The sequence below is a fragment of the Ochlerotatus camptorhynchus genome, unplaced genomic scaffold, assembly GCF_037179485.1.
Source record: "Ochlerotatus camptorhynchus isolate MF236.1 unplaced genomic scaffold, CSIRO-AGI_Acam_v1.1 ptg000550l, whole genome shotgun sequence".
NCBI lineage: Eukaryota > Metazoa > Arthropoda > Insecta > Diptera > Culicidae > Ochlerotatus > Ochlerotatus camptorhynchus.
The window spans coordinates 3,573,064-3,593,551 of NW_027041033.1; the positions used below are offsets into that span (position 1 = coordinate 3,573,064).

Genomic DNA, 20,488 nt, shown 5'->3' on the forward strand with positions numbered 1-20,488 from the left:
TGAACAGTTGGTGCGGCAGAGCTCGCGAAAGTTATGCGAGACTATGGTATGGCCTATTCTGAGTCTTACCAGGACAACCTGAGCTCGGTGGTCAGGAGGGTCTCCCCATCTTCGTATGTCAGCCTTCACCTTTCTAAGGAAAATGCTTGTTGATTGGGACCATAATGATTTACTACAGCCGCTAATTTGTTTTCTCGCTAGAAGTCATTTGAAGTTGATGCAGAAATCCTCTGTTGCCAAGTGAAAGGGAAGGGAATTTTTCGAAAACCGTTATGCGAGTTCCACTGTTTTTCTTTTGACGTTTCTCTTATATACACAGACTCTAGTACACGGCCAACCAGAACAACTCAGCGACTGAATTCAATTGACTCAGAGCATTTTCTTTTCACAATAAATTTACTCATATTTGGGAAAACCTGCAGGAGCTCATAGCTGATGAGTAACTCAAGTTTTCCCAAATATGAGTAAATTTCGTATGGAAAGAAAATGCTCTGAGCCCATTGAATTCAGTCGCTGAGTTGTTGTGGTTGGCCGTGTAGGAATTACGACGGGTTCAGATTTGAAATTGTGGCACAGCTAGTATGATGCAACCAACGCGCAAGGAATTTCTCATTTTTCTACCTCAAAACACACACCGATTATTCTGATGCTGGATTAATCGGGTTCGTTTATTGAACTACACATATTCAATTAATTCTCATTTAACGTTTCAATGCGAAGCTAGTTTTGTTCTAATGTCACCCACTTGTTTTCAGCCTCTGTGTGCACAAGCACACAAACAGCTACTACATAATGATAATTTATTGTCTTTTCACGACAAACAGGGGAAATTCATGTACTTATTGATATGAGATTAAATGCATTTACTTCGGAACGTAGGTGGCAACGAGGGCCGATCGAGCGGACAGCGGTACCGCCTTGGACGGTATTTTGCTCTTAGCCGCAATGTCCGCCACCTGGTAGTTCTCACTGGTGAGGGCGACCGTCAGCTCTTCAGGAATGCCTTCGACGCCGCTAAAGTCCGCCTCGACGGCCTGGTCGACCAGGTTCAGCACGACAAAGTAGCCCGGATTGCCGGATTTTTGCCTGTTCGGGAGAAAACGAGATTTTGACAGTGAGCAGAGGTTCGGTTTATAAATGCGGCCAAAAAAAAAATGGTTTGTGGTTACGATGAACAATGCTTACCATTCCCTGTGATTTTGAGGTTAGTTTTTTTAGGTGTCAGCACAAGCAGCGAGTAGGTTAGTGAAAGCAAATCGGTTAGCGATAGATGAAATGGGGGGAGCGGTTAATTGTTAGATTGGTTAGGTAATTGGAAATTTGTAGGGTTCGGCTGAACTTACCGAGTGTAAGCAATGGAGGTTCCGTTGGCATCAGTGGAAATGCCGAACGTTCCATGCTGGTAGGATGGAGTAGCACGGAACTGCTCCAGGTGTTCGATCACTGAGTGGCTCGAGTTTCCGTAGTTGAGAACGTCGAGTGGAACAACCGGAACGCCCGGAAGCAGGAACATAAAGATGTTGTACACCGAAGCTTCAAAGTTGACTAGCGAGCCGTTATTGTAGGGCCACTGGATCCACGACTTACCGCCGGTTGGGGAGTTGTACTTTTGGATTTCGTCGTACGTCTTGGTGATGTCATTCCGGATTATAATGGTGGAATTCGGTTCGATCGGTTGCCGCATGACATTCTCGAGGTCTCCGTACAATGGCAAGTCCATTCCCAGACTGTTCTCACCAATGGTGAACACCTCCGGGCGGACGATGTCGTCGCTAACGGAGAGGAAACCTTCACCGTCCGTAGCGTTCCTTACTTCAGAGACGAGTTCCTGCAGCAGGGCTCCCAACCCATCCTGGTAGGTGGTGTGCGAGTGCGTCCAGAAACCGTAATGCGTATGCTCCAGGCTCTTGTCATCGACTTCGGCGTTGACGTCATCCTTTCCATCGCGATCGATGATGAAGTGCTTGGCGTTGACCAGGCGGAAACCGCGGACTCCCAGCTGGGCAAGATGGCGCAGAGTGCTCTTCAGCTTTTCCTTTGCCAGCGGGTCGTTCAGCTGCAGGTCGAAACGATCGGGTCCGAACTGGGCCAGCACGAATTGTTGTGAGGTGACTTCCTTCCAGGCGGAACCACCTTCCAGGGCGAGCCAGTTCGTTGGAGCAGATCCGGCCTGCTTCCAGACAAAGGCGGACCGCAAAGCGGGATCGGCGCCCTCCAGAGCATCCTTGAACAGTTGGTCGTCCTTGGTGACGAAGTTGGGCGTGAGATCGAGGATGACCTTGATGTCTTTGGCACTGTTTGGTAGTTATGGGGAGAGATAATGAAACGGGGCAGGTTAGAACGTTGGTTGGCGATTGGTGACCGTGAAGTCTGGGGAGACGCTTTGGACTCTACGAGGCCAATACAGTTTTGTTGTTGTCTACTTTTTTTTAAGAAGGTTGTGAGAATTTCCTATCTTTCAAGTTGATCCCTTCGAAAAAGAGTCTGATGACGTCATCGTGCAGTTCTTTATTGATTTGAAGGCTTCTGATCTTTGATCATCGAGGTAGTAATTCAAATTATACGGGACAGTCAAATGATATATAGACTGGTGAAAATGTTGCAAGTATTGCATCATTCTTAGCGACAATGAGCTTGTCTCGAATCAATTAACTGCCGTTGTTTGGCGCGCAAACTGCCCGCAACTCGTCCGACAAGGTTCCCCTTAATATTAACACATCGACGCGACGCATTTATTGCAACAAGGGAAACCAGTTTCTCACCCGGGGAAAAAAGGTAATCACCACAAATGCGGTTTCATTCTCCGCGTCTCAAGTGATGGCCGGACCCGACGTCCGCGTGAATGTAATTGAATTCAATTGAACTCAATTCAACAACAAGAAATTCCTCGGTAATGGGACATAATCCGTCACTTCCGGTAGGTACTACTTACTTGAATGTTCGGACCAGCTCCTTGATCTTGTTCTCCACCGAGGCCGTGTCCACGAGATAGGTTTCATCGGCCGGCAGCTCGTAGATTACACCCTTGGCACCGAACATTTGGAACGTGTCCGCGTGGGTCTTGTAGTTGCGCTCGTCGATGGTCACCAGCGGTCCCTCCTGGTACCAGGTCAGCGGCACCGGAGCTGCACACTTGGGAGCATCCATGATGATATAGATGGCACCGACCAGCATGGCAACCCAAAGGCCCCAGAACAATGCGAACAGTAACCAGCGGAGCCGCACCCAGAACGGATCGTTGGCGAACTTCATCAGCTCTTCCTTGGTCATTCCGGAGAAGGTTTGCTACGTAAAGTGGAACGGAAGATGACATCAATAAGACTGAACCCTTGCTACTCAGCGAACCGTGCCAAATAGGTCCAGCAGAGAACGTATAAGTAGCTCGGGCCAATTCGCACCTCCTCATTAGCACCTCTTACAAGCGAGGGTCTAATTGAACACTCACCTGAACGTCCAGTTCCATATCGATCCGGGCGTCGCCATTCTTCTCCGGCACAAATTTCACCTCCACTTCCTTCAGGGTCAGCTTCTCCTTCTCGGCATCGCCGCCGCCTCCGTTGAGCATTCGCTCATCTTCACCCTCCTTGCAGTTGCCGTTTTCGCGCACCATTGTGGAACCTTACAAATGTGTTGATTATAGAAAACAAAACTAACTGTTAGAAAACAATTCCAGACCGTAACCGAGCCCGTGCGATGCGAGCTCTCTAAGTGGTTGTTCACGCTTCGAGAGTTCAATATGGAATGGAATGGATCCGATCCGTCCGTGTATGACGCTGACGGGGGGATCACAATCAATGCACTGATGGGTGTGTGTGTGTATGTAGTGGTGCAGCGAAAGAGATTGAGTTGAAGTGGACTGGTCAATCAAGACTTTCAAAAGGGAGATGACGACAACAGCAGCACAATACAAGGCGACTCGGCAACAACACTGAAGAAGTCGCATGGTTTCATATTTGCATATGTTAATATTTATTTATTTATTGACTTTATCGTCGGACATGCGTTGCGAAGAGATGAGGTTCAATCGACGCTTAATGGGCATTATCGTCTTGATGTTCAGGTTTAACAGCCGTGGCCACGGTGTAGGATGGGCAAGATTATGTCACAGAGATATATACTGAGTTGCGAATGCGAAGGTCAGTTAGCGGTAGTAGTATAACGAGATTCCACACATGAGCGAAGGGGAAAGTGGATCGTCTGGGATTCCAGTGTTCTGTGGCAGTAGAGGTTGTCAACCTTTGGTTGGATTGACGTCAATAACTGACTGAATCATAACTAAAAATCGATTAGGCCTTTATTTAGCTTTTAATGATTGTTAATCAGCACCTTCCAAGATAGCCACAAACTGTCGGGAGATCTCGGAACTTTCAGGCTTATCGATCACTTGATCCTATCTTCAAGCAAAATATTCACTTAACACCACACAATTGTGAAGCGCAGAGCTCCTTCCTAGTACTAAACTAGTCGTACAGAAATTCGTATCATTATACGCATTAGTGCTAACCTTGCTAGCAGTTACACGAAGTGTATGTAAGGGCAGATTTATGATCATGGAGATAAATATGGTAAATAATGGTTCCAACATTTGTTAGCTCGATTATGAAACCAGTGTCGAATTAAGGGCACTTTATGACAGACTCCAACAGAGTGGTGCATCAACGACCTAGTGACATTCAGCATTACAAAGAATGTTTTGATGCTACAGAGCAATCCAAAAGCCTGAAAGTAGACTATTATTATCATACAGAAAGTAACTGTTGTCATAGGAGCGACCTTCTTCTCTCCGCATTGATGTTCTGACGAATCGATCAGAGCGTTAGTAATTAACCATTAACCATTAATCTTGATCACTTGCCTCACATAATTTAATAATCACTCATTAATCATAATCATTGGAAAACTAAACTCACTGCTGTTATGATTTCTCCAAATCCAGCTTTTTAGGCTCACCATAATTTAAATCCATCATCCCCCAGTTTGACGTCTAAAGACTCTTACCACACTGAACGAAAACATCCGCAATGCTTCGAACGATTATTGCATTGCTCGAGCGCTTTGAAAATATGATTTCGAATTTCGGATGATTGCCTTATGGTTGAATTCATCATCAGCTGATGAGCATTCATATATGACCGTCATCAAAAAAGGATGGTATTTATTTGAAAATTGGCTACAAAACATACAGCGCTCAGAGGACAACAATTTAAGAATAGGAAGACTTGCAAATGCTTTATTAGATTTATAATACGATTGTTTACATTTCCATTTTGAATAGCCATAAACAGCCATTCCATCATGGATACCAAAATCGTTTGTTGGTAAAGGAAACTTCCTCCACCACGAAATAGACAATCTTCGGGTTCCACTCTTTACCTTTTTGGACCACCTCTGATAGCGATGACTATGTTTCCACCTCGTTTGCCAGCAAATGACGCTCGATAGAATTATTTACATCATCGTTTTGGATGATTTGCGTTATGGGGCCCGAACCAACATCATATGCATTTCAATTTGGGATGACAATCATCCTGTCTGCAGGGAGCATTACGTATTTAAACTGAGGTCCATTCGCTTCTCGTATCACAATTTATCGTGTATTCGAGAAGAGCATCATCTGATTCCAAAACAACCGTCATCCGGTTACAGCGATATCAATAATGACGATTTTCAAAACTCAAAATAATGTACATTTTATTGCACAACTTGCAAATTTCTATCGTGTCCTCTTTCTATGCTTGACGGTGAAAATTTCCACCCTCATCCGAGAGGTGCGACACATCCTAATCTTGAAAGAAAAATCTCACACTAGCGAGTCAATCTACGAAAAATATTTTTGCATCTCTTGCATCTAAGCCCATCTACTCGCATTGCTCTCCACCTTTTTGCAGGAAATCTTCAAAATAATAATCAATCGTGTTTCTATCTATTAAGCGCGACTGCTTCTCATAACATCAAAGCAAAACATTTCCTGCATCTTAGATAGAGTCACCCCCCTCGCCCTCATCACTCTTTTGAGGGTTCCCCTATTTACCGCCAGAGGCTGGAATAATTGCTAAGCTTCTATTGAATTCGCTTATTGTATTTATTGTATGGTATTTCCAATATGGAAGATTTCCGTAAAAGCTCAACGCAGATGTCGCCACTGCATGATGATGATAATGTTGACAGACTGCATATAAAATTCGTGAAAATTAGCGTTAAATCATAATTTTCATCAAGCCTGTGTAAAATTCTTCCAATATAACATTCGAATTGAAGAAGAAAACGTTTTTACGATCAGACTGATGTGCATCTTTGACTTTTCCAGTTGAACTTTCATAAGATAGGGTAAATGTTGGCTTCGGCACCCATTGACTGTTTTCGGCAACCAAAATTTAAACGTTAATTTCACTATGTTTTCCCATCAACGCACTTCCCTGAATGTGTCCAAACGATTGTTTAGCCTTTCAGCTTCAATCTGATTATATTTGAACGATCGAGCAATCCAGTAATGCTACATTTTTCTTCAAATAAAGCATACGCACTACAAAATGGGGTTGATTTCGAGTTGCCGATAATAGAACAGCTGGTTAACACGCAGTTCTAATGGGAAGGTTGCCGAAGAAAAAGAGGCTGCCGACAATAGTCACACTCACCTGAGAAGTTTGGAGCGTTCTAAAAACGCTTTCAAAACGTTTTGAAAAATTCTGTCGATTGGAATGGATAGAGAAGCAAGCAGCAGATGAATGTAAACAAACAGACACATCATATATGTGCGTGACGCTGAGAAAATGCTAGTAGAAGTGCAGACGCTGCTTAGATTGACGAGAATACGTAAATTCCCCTATATTCATTTCATTTCGCGGCTCCAACAATGCTGCATCGTAAATATGATGTAAACAGAAGTAAATTGCTCAATTACTCAAAATAAAGATGATTTGTCATCTTGCTATCACTTTGAAGACCATCTAGCACCATTTTATGGTATGGTGCGTGTTGAGTAAAGCAAGTTCCGTTGCGTTTTCCGTCGAAAATTGTTTGGTAAGAAAAGGCCGAAATGAACATTTATTGAATATTGGCGTCCTATACAACCAATTCTCCATTACCACCAGCATGATACAATCTTTCCTAAGTAAATTCACTTAATTTCCACTTTCATCCTAGTGGAAATCACGCATATTCACTAATTTCCGAAAAATGCAGCTGCGCAGGAGGTAACCTCTCCCTGTGGGTGCAAACTTGTTATGCATAATTTTCCATGAAAACATCTCCGATCCATACCGAAATAATAACAGTTAGTTTGCAAACACGTTTTCTTACACGATTCAAGCAAAAGTTTCCACGGGAAATTATTAGTTTTTCTTTATGGACCGATTTGCCCCAAAAAGCGTCTGTTTTACTTGGGAAATTTGGAAACTATCCTCCTTCTAGTAGTTCTCACTTCGAAATGTAGGAGGCGAAAGCTTGGAAAAGTTTCACTGCAAGACGCCAATTGGCAAATCAAAGTTGGCAGGCACTCGTGGAGAATAGAAGAACTATAAGAGTGATGATGGTTTCAAATCCATGTGGGGTGAAGCAGTGTTTGCTGCAGTTAACTTAGTCAACAGTAGTCCAACCCGCGCAACTGCGGAGCTTTGGCTAAAGGACAAACTTAGAGTTTTCGGATGCAAGGCCTTTGCTTCCATTCTCTGCTTGATCGTCAAGCAGAAGCAGTTCAGTTCAGTGTTAGCTCGATCTCTCGAGTTGTTCGAAAAGTTCGTGCTTTCGCGGTTTTTTGTGTGTGTGTGCCCCGAAATGGGGAAGCATCGCTCGCGAAGCCCGGTGAAGGACAAGAACCCCGGTGAAGGAAGCTCGGGTGTACCTACATCCAACAGGTTTGCTGTTCTCCCCATGGATGGGAATATCCAGCCAGCTGTGACGGAAAAACGCAGCAAGAAGAGGAAGTCGAGGTCAGCCCGATGGCACGATTGGTCGCGACGATGCCTCTGCGACGAACGGAGATTTCGGTGACGCTGCCGAAAAAGAAAATGCTGTCGACATGAGCGCGGCAAGAGTGAAGCTACCTCCACTGGTAGTGAAAAATGCCCATCTTAACGAGTTCATCGCGGATCTGGCATCGCTGGGCGTCAAAGCCGAATTCAAGTTGGGCAGAGTCGGCACCACGGTTCAACGCGCTGAAAGCCATCCGCTCCATCAATTCCATCATCGTCCACTGGGAGCCATATCATGGCGCCCATTGCGATGTGACTCAGTGCCAACGGTGTCTGAACTTTTGCCACGGCACTCGAAACTGCATCATTAAGCAACGCTGTGGCCTCCAAATGCGCCAACTGTGGTGGTGCTCACCAAGGATCCGACAAGCAGTGCCCTAAACGCGAGGATTTCAAGCGCATCCGAAAACAGGAGTCTAACAACAATCAACCAGGACGAAGGAAGGATAAGGCCCCAGCTTTCAGGACGGAGGACTTTCTGCCTCTTCATGGACAAACGAATTCACTGGATTCTGGAGACAACCAACAGCTCAAAACAAATAATCCCAATCTGTTCTCAGCGGATGAACTGATAGAGATTTTCATCAACATAACCGGTGCTCTACGTAAGTGTCGCAATAAGCCCGAACAAATCCAAGTGCTCGGTAAGTTCATCATCCAGTATGGATGCTTGCTCTGTAAGATTGAGCTTACCGACTTCCTCCGCAAGCACAGCATCGACGTGGGTCTTCTAACCGAGACCCATCTAAAGTCCGGTGACAGCTTCTGGTTGCCTGACCACAACATTATTCGGCTTGATCGCACCAGCTCCAGTGGGGGGGGGGGGGGGGGGTGGTGTAGCGGTCATCGTCAGAAAAGGGAACCAAGTTCTGCACTCTGCCCCACATCCGCACTTCTATCATCGAGGCTGTTAGTGTGGAGGTGGAATCATCAACTGAAAACGTCCGCTTTATCGCTGTTTACTGCCCACGCCAGTGTACTGCAAGCAACGGACTAGGAATCCAATTCAAGAACGACCTGACCGCCATCACCCGTACTAGCTCCCGATTCATCGTTGGGGGCGACCTGAATGCCCGCCATGAAGCTTGGCGGAACTACCAGCGGAACCGGAACGGATGTCTATTGTTCAACCACGCACAACATGGACTGTACACTGTGCAGTTTCCAGACGAACCAACTTTTATCTCTCCGGCGGGAAACCCCATCCACCCTGGACTTTTTCCTGTCAAACATCGGACTATCCAAGCCGGAGGCGCACAACGATCTCAGCTCCGACCACCAACCGGTGGTTACTGAAGTCGGTGTCAACGTGGTTCCTGCTAGAAGCTGCCTGCGTAAAGACTACCATCATGTTAACTGGGTGCAGTACGGACGAATGATTGACAGCAACATCGATGAAAATCCACTGCTCGACACCGTTGATGACATCGACCGGGCGTTGGGAGGACTCCAACAGGCCATATCCGTGGTTGACGAGACATGCGTTCGACAAGTTCCTGTGAGGGGTAAGTTTGTTGCAATTGACTCCCACACCCAATTATTGATTCCCGAATTGCCGATCCGAACAGGCAGATTGCTTCCAGAATGGATTCACTCTGAAATTAAAGTTTCGGGTGTGTTCTCCAGAATCTGGACGACCGCTCCAAACCATTCTGGACGGTAGCCAAGGTCCTGAAAACTCATCCCAAACGCGTCCCACCTCTCAGAGTCGAAAATGATGACGATCGGCTTTTGATCACCTCACAAGAGAAAGCAAATGCGATCGGCGAGCATGTCGCTTCATCGCATTTGCTTGGCTCGACTATCCAAAGTCCGCTCGAAGATAAGGTTGCGCTATGCGTTCAAAACCTTGATGCCTCCCCTTGTGTCGTGCCTCCGGCGGATATGATTACAGTACAACAGATTTGCTAAGCACTGAAATGCACCAAGAAAATGAAGGCCCCCGGGTTTTACGGTATATTCAACTTGATCTTGAAGAGACTCAGCATGAAAGTGCAGTCTCTTCTAACCGCTATCTTCAACAGATGTTTGGAACTGCACTACTTTCCAAGCATCTGGAAAGTAGCAAAAATCATACCAATCCGCAAGCCCGGTAAGGATCCAACATTGTCTTCAAGCTACAGACCAATCAGCCTCCTTTCAGCGCTGAGCAAATTGTTCGAGAAACCTATTCTCAATCGTTTGCTCAAATTTGACGAGGAAAACAACATTCTCCTTCCGGAACAGTTCGGGTTCAGAAAGGGGCACTCCACCAATCACCAGCTAGTACGGGTGATGAATAACATCCGAAGTAACAAAGGTGTATCCAAGTCCACAGCCATGGCCTTGTTAGGCTGTGAACCATTTGCCGAGTTAAATTTAACTCGTGGTTAGAAGTGACATTTCGAAAGTTATTCTTGATGTTCGAACATCCCTGTGCTGTCGATCGACAGGTTTTCGAGAAGAACTCAGCCACGGTTGTCAACATTTAACTTCTTGTCTGTTAGAAATAACTACGCTCGGATAGCAGGGTTAATCGATAACTTTCCATCTGTCAAATTTTAACCAAAAGTTAAAATAATCCACCAAATGGTTCAGAGCCTTAAGCAAACCCCACACGCATCAATATATTGACGCGAAGGGGAATTATTGACAATAATATTGATGATGTGAATTCAGAAATATTGTCAATCTCGATATATTGACGTCAATATAGAATGTATTGTCAATACGATTATTGTCAATAAAAGTAATCGTGTAGGGTCCACTTTAGACGTTGAAAAAGCGTATGACAATGTTTGGCATGACGGACTTGTGTACAAGCTTTGTAACTTCAACTTTCCTTTACATCTGGTTAAAATCACTAAACTACCTCCAGCAAAGGTCTTTTGAGGTATCGTTGAATGGTTGTCTTTCCAACACGTTTTCCATCCCAGCAGGAGTCCCGCAAGGAAGTATGCTGGGCCCCTTGCTTTACAGCATTTACACTTCATCCCCTCGGAGACGGTTGCGTGTTTTTCCTGTTCGCAGATGATACCACCACAGCCGTCAAAGGAAGGATGCCTCGCGAAATAACGAACAAACTTCAACGATGCCTTAACGCCTTTGCTGATTATGCCACCTCGTGGAAAATTAAAATCAATCACTCCAAAACTCAAACAACCATGTTCCTCCATCGGCAATCGCCCAAACGGAAACCGGCTGCCTCTTGTACTGTAATCATGGATGGTGCAAGGGTTGAGTGGTCCGCCGAAGTAACCTATCTCGGGATGTTGTTCGATGAAAAACTCCTCTTCCGTTTGCATGTAGTGAAAACTGTAGTCAAGTGTTCTGCCTTGGTTAGATGTCTGTATCCGCTGATTTGCCGCAGATCCCGCCTCTTAAGGGTAAACAAACTGGCTGTCTACAAACAAATCATAGCACCTGCGATCCTCTACGCAGCTCCGGTGTGGGAATCATGTGCACAGACTCACAGGAACAAAATCCAGGTCGCTCAGAATAGAGTGCTGAGGATGGTTCTTGATCGTCCTTTCGACACTAGAATAACAAATTTACACGAAGAGGCAGGCATTGCCAAAATAGATTCCAGAATTAACGAAATTAAGACTAAATTTGCACAAAAATGTAATTTATTAGAACATGCTTTGATAAGCAATTTGTATATAGTAGGTTAGGTGTATATAGTAGTTGTTGGTTAGTTGTAGTTGTGAATAGTTTGTTTGCAACATCGTACAAATAAGGTTCCCGTTTCATCTGTGCATACAATGCCTTGGTTTTCTTTGCATGCACGAAACCTATAGCTCATACCGTAGTAGGCTGTGTATTCGTGATTTGTCGCACCCGCAAATGTCGCAAAAAGACATTTCAATCGCCGTGGGAGTGTACCGGTGGACCGTCAAAAGGGTTTTAGACCGAGAAAAGAAAGGACAACTATCCGCGAAGGTGACCACAGGTCGTCCGGGGTCAGCTCGGGTTATCGCTGCTATCACAAGGAAGATTCGGGTGAATCCAGTGCGTTCAATAAGGAAAATGGCAAAGGAACACGGGATCAGTGACAGCACGGAAGATCGTAAAGGAAGATTGCGGGGCGAAGTCGAGGGCACGGAAAAAACTCACATGATTACCAACCGCATCCGGGAGCTACGAGTCGAACGATGCAAGAAAATCTTGAACTTCCTTAAGCGAAAAAATTCGGTAATTCTGTTCACAGACGAGAGCATGTTTACCGTCGATCCCGTATCAAATTCCAGAACGGACCGGTATATTAGTTCTCTTCCGGTAAAAGACGTGGCCGACGAGCACAAGAACGTGTATCTGACCAAGCATCTTTCTAGCGTTATGGTGTTTGGATTGGTGGCTTCCGATGGCAACAAAATGGACCCGGTGTTCATTCCAGAAGGCGACAAGTTCAACACGGAGGTATACATCGGGATTATAAGTAAGTGTGATCTTCCATGGATCAAAGCACAGTACGGTCCGAAGCCAAATGTTATATTTCAACAAGATGGTGCTTCGTGCCACACCTCGAACCTCACTCAGAAGTGGTTGCAGGAACATCTTCCGTTCTAGGCGTAGGATATGTGGCCGCCATCCAGCCCCGATCTTAATCCGCTGGATTACTCAAGATGGCGCGTCATGAAGGCTAAGGCCTGTTCTAAACGCCACCCGAGTACAGCAAGCCTTAGACAAACATTGACCCGTACCTGGAGAGAAATGGATCCAGACTACATTATTAGAACCTGCCGTGCATTCCGAAAGCGTGTGGAGGCCGTAATTGCAGCAAGTGGAAACTCGATCGATGATTAACGTAGTTTAAGACTCTGAGAAACATCCCCCCTTTGAATAAATAAAAAAAACTTGAAAACGAAATTTTTGAGAATTTTTTTAATTTTGACATTGTTTAATGGTGCAAACATTATCACGCATACGGTAAGTAGTCTCCTTTTTGAAATTTAAAACATACCAATCCCACCAAGGTGGTCATTCTTAAAACAGGCCTGATAGGACAAGGAACTGTAATTATTGATATTTGAAATTTCAAAAGAATTAAAGTCGAAAAGACGCATCTGTGTCACTTGATAAGCAATACATGTAAACCACACAAATACAAGAAATAAAGATCATATAAAGTCAAAAAAAGTCAAAGGCTTTTGCTTGGATACCATCGCAACAGAGAAAGCAGCTAGACCCCAAGAGCAGAGCTGCAGTGATGCTAGGGTATGATCATAACGGCAACCGCTTATGGGATGCGGCAACTAGGCAGCTATTTATTTCAAGAGACGTTAAATTCGACGAATTTTCCTTTCCGTTTGCTAAGAAGAAGCAACCGGAAGTGTCGCTGACAGTTGTACCAACAATCAATACGAAACTAACGATTTAAAATTGGCTAACTACTTGACTAGCCTATTAGTTCCAAGCAAATCGATTAACATGCCCCATTCTAGTCGAAATTCTAGTACTAAACTATGTTTGTTTTGATTCGCTTCGCTATGAAAATTTGACAGATAAAATGAGGGGTTCGTGGATTTTCATATGATTAGGATGCATCGATTAGCTTGGGACCGAAGATAGTACCAGAGATGAGCCAAAAAGTTGAGCACATTTCTTCGGGACCTTCTGGTCTTAGAGCGACCTCTATGGTTGTACCTTACGGTCTGGAAGTTGAACTCAACGATGAGCAACAAAATGAAGCAAGTTTGACGACTGCACCTCAAGCCGAGCAAGAGGCGGTAAACCTGAATCAGAGTGTCGGATCTGGTGCGTCGCCCGATTCATGATGACGAATCTGGTGACAACGATAATGATGTGCAGCTTTCGAGACCGGAAGGGCTCTCTACGCAACAAGAACCTGGTTCGAACCTTGATACGGCAACCATGAGGTTCAGCGAACGGGAACGGGATCCCCGGTAAGTTGAAAGATTTTTTCACCGGGAGAATTTTTACTGCTGTAGAATGTTCATCAACAGATGCCATTCAAGATCAATCAGTCAACGAACTGGAATGCCCGGAGCCTACGACGAGATTTGAACGTAACTGGTTTCAAGCTGTGAAAGACGAGCTGAACTCCATGAACGAAAACGAAGGCTGGTGTCTGGTGGAACGCCCAAGCAATGATGTTCTTATCAAGACAAAGTGGGTGTTTCGCATCATTATGAAGTAGTAGTATAGTTTTCAATAGAGGCATGGATTGGACTACATTGAAACCTACGCTCCAGTAGCAAAAATGGCCACGATTCGGACTGTCCTGGCTGTGGCGGTTCACAGGAAAGTGTACGTACATAAAAACATGACGTGAAGACCTCTTTTCTGTATGGGGATCTTCAAGAGAACGTGTACCTGATTGTACATGACAAGTTGAACGAAGTACTCTTGAAGAAAAAATTCCGGATATCAGCTACTCGATAGGATACATTGGTAGATATCAGCAGAATCTAGGAGATTACCATTGGCAAACTTTGAAGAGAATCGCTCGCTACTTAAAAGGCACAAAGGACATGAAACTCCTATACACCAAGAAGGATAATTCAACTTCCCCTGGTTGGATTTGCCGACGCGGATTGGGCTTCAGATGCTGTAGACAGTAAATCTGTATCCGGATTCGTATTTCAAGTTTTTAGCAGTACAGACCTGGTGGCCTTATCATCCAGTGAAGCTGAATACGGTGCGCTAAGCAGGGCTGTGTCTGAAAATAAAGGAATTCACATGGACCTACAGGTTCTGGCATCAGATCAGTCCTTCACGATCTTCGAGGACAACCACGGATGTATTCCTAAGGCGAAGAACACAGAATGTAGAAGAGCGAAACACATTGATGTCAAGCATCACTTCCTGCGGGATCACGTCAACAAGGGACCACTGAAGATTGAGCTAATCCCATGCAACATCGTTTAAATTCGTTTACATAACTGCCCATTTTAATTACTTGTCAAACCTTGAATCTTTTGAATTTCAGTGCATGTATGAAATTTCTCGGGCAACAGAAAAGGGCCTATCATTGGTGATCGATTCTCTTCATCGATTTTCTCTTTGGCGAATAACCCGACTGCAAATGAATGTCGCATTCAGTGTGTTGTATCAGGCACAAGCTACCATCATCTTCTGTCGAACTGTTCTGCGAGCTTAGCGAGAAATTCGTTTATGTTGCCGTGGTAAACCAAAGAGAAAGTCGGTGAAGAGAATCGATCAACGAGGATAGGCCCGTTTCAAATGTTACGCGAGATTTATTCTATTCCGGAAAAACCAAAAATCGCAGTCGGAGATCTCTCAAAAAGTTGTCCAAGTTAAAATCTAAGTGTTGAAAATCTTAACAACATAACTGTGTCAGTCCGTTCGTCTACATTGATTTAAGTCTGAGTAAGCGGGAATCATTGGTCACAAGGGGAATTACCCAAAGGTGGCATTTAGCGAGGCATTTAGTGGGAGTACAACATTGGAGTTGTCAAACATTTTTTGTTGGCCTCATCGGTTAGTAACAAAGCAACCTAAGCAGCCAATAGAACCAAAACAAACAGACATATTGTTGATCCGATTTTTTAAAACTGTTTGAGGAATTTTCGGGTCAACGGACGGTATACTCCTCGTGGTTGATCTCCTAAAAGATGTTCGAGCGAGTTTTGACGTCTCTGCATCTTGCCGGCATGGATAACAAGTTGATGGCACCCTCCATCGATCTATCTGTGGATGATCGGTCGTCATGGGTTGTGAGAACAAGACGAATATTTTGAATAATCATTCGAGGATGAAGATCGAATCTTCCAACCATGTTGATTTAAATTTATTCCCCACACACACTTCACCAAGACTTACTGACATGCTTATCGATACTCTCTTTTACCATTAACTAGGGCCCTTATTAAGGTGTATTCATATCTGAGCGTACATTAGCGGAGCGGAGCAAAATTTGCGTTGAAATGAGAGCGACAACTAGTACTTTTCTCCCTCTCGTACCTTCGCAAAATCTCGCTCCGCGCGTGAAATATCGCTTAGATCTGAATACACCTTTACGAGTGTCACTTCGCGGTGAAAACGAAGTTAAGTGACCAATTCCAGAACAACATGTGAAAAGGGCATACAAGCTTTTTGTAAACAAACCTTTGTAGGCCCTTTTCTCACCAACCGAGGGTCGCCCACGCAAACCAGCAATATCATCGGGAAGGGGAAAGTTACAGGTTTGCGTTGGTGTCATATGGGTGGCAAGAAAAGGGCATAAGAAGGTTTGGTTACAAAAAGCTTGTATGCCCTTTTCACATGTTGTTCTGGAATTCTAGATAAAGCTGAAATTAGGGCGTAACAGCTTTTGTAAACAATGACTTCTCTCGATGATTTCTAGAAAGCCAAGGCTCGCCCACTCAAATCAACGTCACCATCGGGTAGGAGAAGACTTCTCCTTCCCGTTGATTATTAGGTTTTGCACCGTCGGGGTTAACCTCAATCTGATGACAGTTCAGTGGTACTGTTTACGTGGACTTAGTCGATTTTTTCTTGGGTGGATGTTCTCCATAATTTTTCAGACTGCAGTGAGATTTAAACAGCATTTCTGCAATGTTCACGAGCAACATCCTTGCAACGCGCTGTTCCTCGACAATTTTCAACTTAAAATTCAGAAATTTTAGAATTTTTTTTTCGAAAAAACGACTAAGTGCTTGTAAACAGTACCACTGAACTGTCAAAAAGGTTCAGCTGATTAACACTGAGTTCATTTATTACGTCACGCTGCAGTACCTAATGTTGGTAGGCGTTGGCGTGCCTTGAGTTTCGAGAAATCATCGAGAGAAGTCATTGTTTACAAAAGCTGTTACGCCCTAATTCCAGCTCTATCAAGAATTGTCACTCACGGTGAAGTGATTCCAATTTGTTACACGGCAATCACTTCACCGTGAGTGATAAGTTGTCACTTCACCGTGAAGTGACATCGGTAATAAGGGCCTAGCTTATCCTCCCCAACGTAGAAACCTCAGTACTTCCTGATAATCTTTACTTCAAACTTCATTACAGAAAAAGGCACTGTCAACTAGACCAAAATCAGCAAAATCAGAATTAGATTATGGAATCTTGTCAAAATACATGGAACAGGTAGGAAATGGGCACTCCCTCGATTGCCACTGCATGAGTAAAATGTATCTCATGAAAATTCAAACACAGACCCACATAGGGTAGAGCGCTACTTCGTCGTAATCGCCCATTTCCGTTCTATCGATCAGAAAACATCAATCATATCAATGATTTCACCGTGCACAAATCAATAATAAGTTTGTTTCGATGCGGTAGTTCATTAGCTATAACATAGATCCTGTTAGAGCGCATTGTATGAATATTTACGTTCATTGTTCTCAAAACAAAAGAAGCGCTCCTAGCGAATCCCCTTTTTCTACGTTTATCCGTAGGACGAAGAAAATCTAATGGCGTTTCAATGCATTAGGACGGAATTGAAACTCGTAGAACGAATTTAGAATCAAGAAGCAGTATTAGATTTTAAACAATATCTAAACAATTTGTGACTCTTTTTCGAATCTAACGGTACGTATGGAAAGGTGAATAAATTTAGAAGTCATCTTTGACAGAAATATTCCATTTTTTGTTTAAACTCGTTTAGAAAAGAGAGGTAAAGTGCGGGTTGTGCTTAATGCGACGGAAATTAGATCAAAAACCCTATCATTCGAAAATTATCTTACTTCTCTTCCCTGTATGCGGACTTGAGTAATTTTTTCGGAAATACAATAAGTAAGAAGGATCAAATCTTATCATAGGTGGATAAATTTTAATTTGTTTTTGTTAGGATTGCGACAAATCTGGTAAGTCAATGGTCACGTTTACCAGCGTAATCATCAAAAGATTGTGTTATCTGTTATAGACACAGTAAACTAGCTAATTAACGCTCTGGGAAACCCCTTTACGCACATCGCGGAATTTCGTATTTACGGAAGCACTATTGCCTTCATTAGCAGAGCATTCTAGCTTAGAGGCTTCTGACAACTTGATACAAGCAGCTACTTTGCCAACAACAACCATATTTACTGCTAAACGAATGTTTACTCAAAACCGCACGCAAGTTACCGCAAACAGACGTCCTTCAGGCTAATTTAACTCACACGTCTTGCACGTCTCCATCAGGGATCGAACAGTGCCATTTTTTTCATCGTTCAAGCAAAAGCTGAGTCTGAGTGATAGGTTATGTACCGTACCATCACTCAATGAATGCGAGAGTTCACAACCTCCGTCGCACGTTATTTGGTCTATTTTTACATGTAGGTAGCTTCGCCGAAGCTTCTTCACAGGAAGAAAGACGTCAGCACGCACAACCCACGTTCGCCACGGTGATATTCTCGGGTGACATTTCCTTCGAATGGAATGCATTGGCACAGCACTTTTTGCGAGTCTCACTTAGCAACCATTCACGAAAAAAAAATCATCTCCGATTTGCTTCATTTGCCTTGCGTCGTAACAAGACGTGATTGCAATCAATTCGCTACGCCCACTTGGATGACGTCGAACTTGAACTTGATTTCGTCATCCATCTTGGATTCCATATTGACTTGCCGAACAATAGCGTTTTTTTTTTTGATCGATTACCAATTTAAAATGTAAGGGTTGAATTAGTAAAATTAAAATTTACCGTTCCCGTCCGGATTAGCTGCGACTGGTACTTGTCCCGTCGATGGTGGTGCTGCTGCTGTTGTTGGCTGTTCGAGTTCCGACTCGGAGAGCTTCTTGTACGATTCCTTGGAATCGTGTTCCTGTTTGCCTTTGTCCGCTGCGGCAGACTGTAGTCTGGCCGCTTCAATATCTAGCTTCGCACTATTCCTATTCGTTTCATCCATGGTTCGGCGGAGCGGATTTTTCACTTCGCTGCTACCAAACGCCTACTACAATCAAATAATCGTCTATCGGCGCCGTTTCGTGTTGGTATCTACGACGATTTGAACGGGTTTTTCTACCTACACCTACAGATATGCGATGGAGGCAAAAACGGGAAAAAGAGGTGCTGATGTATGTTCCTATACGCCATATTAGATATTGATAGAACGGTGGATTGGTGGGGGGTTGTTTAATTAGTAGTTTTTCAATGGTATGGGTATAGCTTTTACCTGCGGATTCGGCTAGTGCGAAGATCGTGTAGTTCTAGTTCAAACCTCTGCCGATCAACAACGCTTTGCTTAATTTTCCCAGACGCTGCTGCAAGCTGGGATGAGATCGATTTCGATAAAGGACACTGACTCCGGGGGGTGCACTGATGAACCTGAATGCTCTTCGGTTAAGGTCCAAAGGACAAATGATGCTGCTCCGATGTTGGTCCTTTCAGTAGCATCAAGCAACGCATGACGGCGTTCAGGCACGATAAGGATGGAATGCGCAATAAGACATCAATTTAGTGAGGATGAACCTTCTTTTCTTTGATGCGTTGGCTGAACAAGGAATGTCGGTCTCCGATGTTCGTGTTCTTTCATTCTTTCTCTCGCAGGGTTCTTTTGTTAAGGCAAAGCGGGTCAGCCAGCAGCAGGGGAACGAGCAGCTGCAGCTGCTCTCTGCGTTGTAATCGAGAATGAGAATGAAAGTTTTGTGATGGTGCGTATGTTCGACCGTTTATTCAGATGAATTTTGTGCATTCTTATGAATGAATCATCCAGGGGCGTTTTTTGTTTGGGGGCTAGATTGTTCCGAAATAGGGTTTAATTTTACCTTAAATTAAATTTCAAAAATGATATACTGAAAAATTACTGAACATTTTTGCCGAGATTTCCACAGCCAAGTTCCCGGAAAACTTATTTTGCGGAGATCTCAGAAAAAACGACGTTTGGTTGCTGAATCTCGGAATATTATTAGCCGATTCTCAGCAAACACACGTCATGTTTGCTGAGATCTAAAAAAATATATTGCCGAGCACTCTGCTGTGAAAATCTCGACAAAAAATGCCGAGCTAGCGAAAGCAAAACTAATATCGAATTCGTTTATTATCGGGGTTGGAACCAGTGCGAAACCGAACTTTTTGTCAGTGCGAACCTCAACCTGAGCTAGGTTTTAAAAACAAACGAGCAAACTGACGTTTGTCAGAGAACAAGCAGACCCAATCTTGATACCCGATCCAGGTTAGAACTGAATAATAAACGAATTCGCTATAAGTGTGCATAACTCTGAAAATACTGGACTTAGAATTTTGACTTCTTCAGCACAGTTGCTTTTTTGACATTTTCTGCAAAGTTATAATTCCTCTACATCTTCATAGATAAAAAGTTAGTTTTTTCTATTTTTATCTTAGTGAGACATGACTAATTTTTGCTATGTTACAATTGTGGCGATTGTTTATAAAAGCAAATCTTCTGGAGATATTTTATGGCTAAAATGAAAAGGCCAGGCTCTAGGAATAAAGTTACACTTCTTGCCACTGAAGTCCAAGCATTTTAGTGAACATGAAAATAAGTAAATTCTCTACAAATATGAAATTAACTTACTCTCAGCAATAGAGTAGATAAAACGTGGAAATTAAATAAATAAATAAATAAAAAAAAAAAAAAAATAAATAAATAAATAAATAAATAAATAAA

At 43.7% G+C, this 20,488-nt stretch overlaps 1 protein-coding gene across 1 annotated transcript; it reads right to left on the reverse strand.

Moving 5' to 3' along the window:
- Window positions 1–652: 652 nt before the first annotated feature.
- On the reverse strand, window positions 653–18,860 carry CD98hc (CD98 heavy chain). Its single transcript, XM_065236430.1, has 5 exons — window positions 18,562–18,860; window positions 3,446–3,618; window positions 2,933–3,285; window positions 1,344–2,294; window positions 653–1,086 (listed from the first exon to the last, which is right to left on the reverse strand). Exons 1-5 carry the CDS (start codon window positions 18,764–18,766, stop codon window positions 864–866), a joined length of 1,905 nt encoding a protein of 634 aa, XP_065092502.1. The 5' UTR covers window positions 18,767–18,860; the 3' UTR covers window positions 653–863.
- Window positions 18,861–20,488: the final 1,628 nt, after the last annotated feature.

Bases quoted from the DNA above. Each gene is read 5' to 3' on its own strand.
- CD98hc (XM_065236430.1), bottom strand. From the start codon at position 18,766: ATGGATGAAACGAATAGGAATAGTGCGAAGCTAGATATTGAAGCGGCC. The intron at 3,619-18,561 runs GTAAATTTTAAT...CACATTTGTAAG, and splicing joins AGCTAATCCGGACGGGAACG to GTTCCACAATGGTGCGCGAA. The intron at 2,295-2,932 runs GTAAGTAGTACC...ACTACCAAACAG, and splicing joins GAGCTGGTCCGAACATTCAA to TGCCAAAGACATCAAGGTCA.